The sequence below is a fragment of the Notothenia coriiceps genome, unplaced genomic scaffold (assembly GCF_000735185.1).
Source record: "Notothenia coriiceps isolate Sejong01 unplaced genomic scaffold, NC01 NC01_scaffold00036401, whole genome shotgun sequence".
NCBI lineage: Eukaryota > Metazoa > Chordata > Actinopteri > Perciformes > Nototheniidae > Notothenia > Notothenia coriiceps.
In genome coordinates this window covers 344742-350987 of record NW_011369102.1, presented here as the reverse complement: position 1 = coordinate 350987, position 6246 = coordinate 344742, and the positions used below count along the sequence as shown (strand labels likewise).

The 6246-nt window shown below is 40.8% G+C and overlaps 1 protein-coding gene across 1 annotated transcript in view; it reads right to left on the bottom strand.

Annotated features, from left to right (window-relative positions):
* Nucleotides 1-6246, bottom strand: part of LOC104963792 (receptor-type tyrosine-protein phosphatase T-like) — a 45320-nt gene that overhangs the window by 2609 nt on the left and 36465 nt on the right. Inside the window, exon 4 of the mRNA XM_010792432.1 lies at nt 1340-1633. Within this exon, the coding sequence (XP_010790734.1) occupies nt 1340-1633 (294 nt within the window). The remainder of the gene's footprint in view (nt 1-1339; nt 1634-6246) is intronic.

Sequence of the window (6246 nt, the reverse complement as noted above, 5' to 3'; positions counted from 1 at the left end):
GCGTTGTCGCCATTAATTTCAAATTTTCAGACGGTTTTTTACGATGTTGATGACACGTGTTTGACCCACTTACACTTCATAAACCATTTGCGGTCTACAGTACGTAAAAGGCCAATAATGGGCCAGGGACACACAAAACTTCCAAACAAAGACGTACATTTGCACACGTCTCAGTTTTGGAGTTTCATGGTGGGACATCGCTCATTTTGAGAATTTTGTCTTTTATGGAGGGGTTTGCGGAGCAACCGACTTTGCAGTAAGTACTGCAGTAGCAGTAAAACTAAGACGGCCGCATGCCCCGGTAAATCAAGGCCCATGCATTCGTGCATGGGCCTTGATTTACCCGCGTTAGGCACCTCGGCAATGCAAGGCAGGCGCCTCGGCAATGCAATTCGGGGGCGACTTAACCAGGTTTCAACCTGGTTACTGTGGTGTGTGTGAGTCATCGTCCGTCCGGGACGAACTAAAGACGAGGGACGACGTCCGACTATTTTCTGTCAACCCTCAGCGCGCTTTCAAGAGAGCGTCTGGGTAAGAGTGTCGCAAATAGTTGGATAATTTGGAAAAAGAATGAGTTTAAAGTTCGGTGTGAATAACAGAAATATAAAGCCGACACTGAAACCCACACAAGTCCAACTCAACGACACAAACCGACACATAGCGATTGTTCTTTAGCTCCTCCCCCCCCCCCCCTTCGACGTCGCTCGGCAAATCACCTCTTTCACATTATGACGACTTAATGTGTATGAAATGTCTCTACGCACTACGCTTTCGGTTACACTCAACTTTTAACGTGTCATAGAAAGATAAAATCATATGGAGTTGTTACCTTAATACTAGTCACCCCCTTGTGTGTGTGTGTGTGTGTGAGGGGGGGGTGAGGCAGACCTACATTTTTGCAGCGTTGCGTTCACAATACATTAATTTAACAGGCCAGGCCATCGGGAAACCCCCCGGTCCTCCTGATGGCCACTGTGTGGGAAACCCTGAGTAGACATTGGCATGTACAAGATTTCACAAGGAGAAAATGTATCAAAGATAAAGAAACTCCGCATTGTTACTCAAGACAACTCTACTTTTTCTCTAAATCAAATCACTCAGACCAAAGCTCAACCATACTTGAACCATTCTAAACTTTGAGCTTAGTCTCCGTTTACTACAATCACCCACTGACAACATTGCATTTGAGGAGTTAAGAGGGTATTCAGTTCATTATATGAGTGTAAAAAATGGCCCATAATTCTGACCCATAATACAGCTATCCTCAACAACATAATTATGACAAAAAAGAAGAGAAGTGAAGCTTGAAGGGGAAAATATCAGAAGAGGAGTAACCTACCTGCACATTTAGTCCTTGTGACCAGCGGCGGCCCCGGGGGGCCCGTTCCTCCCTCCCCAGGTCTGGACAGCAGGACTTTGATCTCGTACTCCACGTCTGGGTCCAGATGCCACAGTTTGTAGGTAGGGGAGTCTACCACGTGGGTCTCCGCCCAGTTTCCTGAGGTGGTTCGGTACTCCACCTCCTTCAGGATGATGGGCCCGTCGCCGATGATGCTGTTGGCGTTGGGTTTGATCCAAAGGTAAGTGGCCCCGACAGCGAGGAGCTCAGGTGGAGCGATGGGGGTGGGAGGAGCTGTGATAGAGGAACAGAGGTGGTAAGTTAAGTGTTGATTGAGTCGGTTTGATTTGATAAATTCCCACTTTTTAACGCTTTGTCTGGGGGTTTGGATGGAAGTGGTCCACAGATAATAAATGACATTTTCTGTTTGGTAATACTACATTTAAAAGCTCACCGGGAGTAATCTGAATTCAAATGTTTGCCAAAAAACATTGACAAAAACAATCACAAATTGGCAAAACACAAGATGACATGGTAGAAAATGACCTCTAAAAAGAGTGGCATTATATGGAATACAAAATATGCTGTGCATGTCATATGTTTGTTTTTGGTTCTTATGTTTGACAGTTAACCTAGTGATTTGAAATTGTTTAAGGGGTCCTTGTCTTTTCCCCTTTTAAAAAAATAGATATTATCATTGTTATTAATTATTATTATTTACTTTTTATATGTATTTTCTCTGTGTCATCTCATGATACTGTCATATCCTTTATGTTAATCTCTTGCCTATTGAAAAAAGTGTTTCCGCTGATTCACCAACCAATCAGAAAACAAACACAGTGTCTTGTTTAACTGTAACTCTTCCCCCGTCCGAGCTTAGTGCTGTTATATCAGGATAAATAACTGGACCCATCTTCCTTAAAAACTCAATCAGAGTCCAATCAGTTGTGCCTAAGCATCCAATACACAGATAATAAACAAAGTGAGTAGCCGCCCCTGGGATGTAGAATGTAATTTAAAAGAAATAACAAACACAATTTGAAATGCATCATTTCATTATGTGGAGTTTATGTATCAGGATCTTTGCAGACCTCAATTGATTTACCCATAAAGTCCAATATTTCCAAGCTGATTGTTTTTTTTATTTTTTTTTTACTTCTCACACTCAATAGCAATCGCAGTCCAGCTTATGATGGCTGTATCAATATCCACTTTTACACCAGTTAGAGAGTTTAAAAAAAAATGTTGTTGTGATACTTCCATAGATGCTTGGAATATGTTGTAACTGTTACTGTGAAGGAGTCAGTATGATCCAGAAATCCAAGTATATTCTATCCTCACAGCTACATACTGTCTATTAGTCACTAAATGGTTACAATGTGATGTAAATGTAATATTAGAGTAGACACAGTTCAACTTCCTCACTGAAAACAAGTGGCATTTAAAGCTGCATTTTGCAGAGAGATTCTCAACCTGTAACACTAATCCATCACATTGTTGACATGTTGCTGACAGCTACTTTGCCACCAGACTTTCACATTAAGTGACTTGAAACTAATGACCTCTGTCAAGGCTAAAAGCATTCAAGGTTTTATTACTCCCTCCTGCTTTCAAAACCAAACTCCAGAAAGCGACTTATTTTCGGTCTGCAACATCCAAATGAATAGTGAGAACTACTTGAAATGATAGACACGATGGTACAAATACAGAAAGCTTGGTAGAGCGTACTGAAACAACTCAGACAAACTATAAATGGTGTCTGAGTTCAATCATTTGTCGGGTGTTATATCCACTTAACTCCAAATGTGCATTCATACTGTCTTCTATCAGTGTATTTGTGTGTATGAAAGGGTGCATGTCAAGGTAGCGGTATAATTTAAGTGTGTTTTGTTGACAATTAAGTTATTTGACAAAGATTCACTGAAAAACGCACTACTTGGTTTCCACTGAGTCAAGTCAAGCGTAAAGGTACACCTAGGCGCTATAGGCTCCTTTTTGAAACTCTATCCTTTCTCTACAGCACTGAGAGGCAGACTAACAAATGAATCCAAGACACAGCAAACTCATTCTGAATCCACATCCTTTCAAACCATGGAAGGGACATTATTGGGGTTGTCATGTTAATCTGAGAATCATTCTCAACAGAGTTATTGAGGTACCATGGATAGCTCTTGCATTTGTGGTGATCCTAGTATCAGTATGATATCAATGAATGGTCTTTTGCATCAATGAAGTTTAAATTGTTGTCATAGCCTTGCTGTGAATGATAAGATTTCAGAGAGATCAAGATATGTCTGACTGAGCACCTAGACATGCACGCTACAAAATACAAATTGAACTAGGAAACCATGGATCTATAAAGTACTTAGAAAAAAATCAAAGTTTCTGACCGTATAATCCTAATGTCCCAAGGTCAAATCTGGCTGGGAAACTACGCTGCATATCATCTTCCTCCCCTCATTTATTTTCACCCCGATTTTAAAGTTTATAAAAAAAAGGCAATCATGCACAAATGTCCAATATTTCATGACCATGGTAAGACAGTAAACAGTTATTCATCCTGCTGTGTAATTATCATATTCTTTGTGTTGTCTACTTGCAGTGTTTCACTGTTTCAAATGGACAACCATGAATCTTGAAATGTGAAAGATGATTGACAGCAAACGTATCACTCACAGTCTGCTGCTAAAATGTGCATATCCATGCAGTTCCATGTCAAATGAATGCATGCACGATGGACCATGCCTCGGTGCCCAACGTGTTGCAAATGAACTCCTCCCCTCAATGCAGTAAGCTTTTCAAACAACTGCAAAAGATTGAAGTTTGAAGTTTGGGGTCTATTAGTATGAATCTTTTATTTCTCTCTGTGGCAGGTGCTTTTTCAGTTGACAGCTAAGATATTCTCACTAAGAATAATGGCCCCTTTCCACGGCTGTCTGAGAGCAAAGACCTGATCTCACTCTGTGCAAGTTTATTTACTTTCCTAAAGGCGCTATTAGAATATGTATGGTGGCTGCAGGACCGATGAATCAACTGTCAGTCACCGCACACTCATCCATCTCAACTATATGGAGGCCATAAATGTGTGTGTGTGTGCCTGAGAGGCTGCCTGTGCACTCATGAGTGCTGCAGGGGGAGAGACAATACGAATATACATAAAGAGTGTGCATCGCATGTGTGCAGTTATGTTCCACATCTTTATGAAGTTCTTCTGAAGCAACACTGCATACTGATCTGTATGAATCGAACATACTGTAAACACAACTTCCTACAACAGCGGCCTGTTAACTGTTTTTTACAGCTCGACTCTTCATTAACATCATTCATATTCAACAACTTCTCCTGATGTTACTCCACAGGAAGAGGGGGGGGAAGACCGTTCAATCACTCCTTCCCTCCCTCTGCCAGCTCGTTTACAGCGCAGAGTTACACAGGCCACCCAGCGACACACAGCCTGGCACACACACCATCACATATGGAGGAGCACACACACACACAAACTCAGGCACACACATTTGTTCATTTAAAATAGAGTTATTGTACCTATTGTTTACCAGCGTAAAGTGAGGCCTGTGCTTCACTACTGATACATAAATATTCATGCTTTTCCACATACACACATTTAAAACTGGACACACACATACACAGACATTTCTCAATGTGTAGGGACTTTCTGTGCATTATGCACATTTCAGCAGAATGCTCCTTTTTTCAAATCTGCAGTTCTTATATTCTAAATCCTTATAAACTGTACATATTATATTTTCTTTACAATTATGTTATTGCAACTTTGACATTTATTTTTATGTGGGGCATTTTTTTGTTCCAAAAGTTTAGTGATATATGTTCTCATTATTTGAAACTTAGTTCCTCTTTGCGTAAGCACCGATACACACCAAAGCAATTTCCATATGTTTAACCCCATCTTGGAATAAACCTGATCATGATTTTTAACACACAAATACTGTATTTATTGTTCTACACACACAACCAGAGACAAACACTCATATTCAAATGGGAACAGTTTACCCTAGTGTATTGCTAATCAGTTACAGTTGGCCTTCATACAGTGATGCTAATGAAGTGTGAGAGGGGAGATGTAGGAAGACGGATATTTGAGAGGAGAACCTGGCATTATTCCCATGGCGTCAAATATGGACAATTTATCATGGCCCTCTGCATCTCAAACCAGGGCACCCTTGGTCGTCTTTATGAGAAGCAACGGTGCTTTTAAGTCACAAGAAAAGGCTGATCATTTAGTTGATTATGTCAGTTTTGTAGTACATAAACATAGTAAAAATAACCATTAACTTGCATTGCACAAACTTTAATTAAACCTCAGTTTTACAGCCTAAGAAATAAATGAAAATAAGATGTTTGAAAGAAGAGTTGGCGATCGCAAAAAAGTTATGATTGAACCAGAAGAGAGAAGATGTCTGGTGAAATATTAAAGGGGGATACTGTAGGAGTACAGCACTGCAACTGTGGGCAAATAAAGGCGTTTGTGTGAACGTGTGATCTGCTGATCTGCATGTGTGTGCGATCTGCGTGTGATCTGTGTGTGTGTGTGTGTGTGTGTGTGTGTGTGTGTGTGTGTGTGTGTGTGTGTGTGTGTGTGTGTGTGTGTGTGTGTGTGTGTGTGTGTGTGTGTGTGTGTGTGTGTGTGTGTGTGTGTGTGTGTGTGTGTGTAGTGGTTCCATAAAAGTTTTATCATTGGTATCCTGGGACTTGTTGTAAGAAGAAGTGGCATGCACACTCCAAAGTGACCCGTGTTAGCACACCCTGAGGGTAGACACGTATAAGATCTGCTTTTTTAGGGTACTGTTTTATAATATTCAAAGATCAAGTAAAACACACACACACACACACACACACACACACACACACACACACACACACACACACTC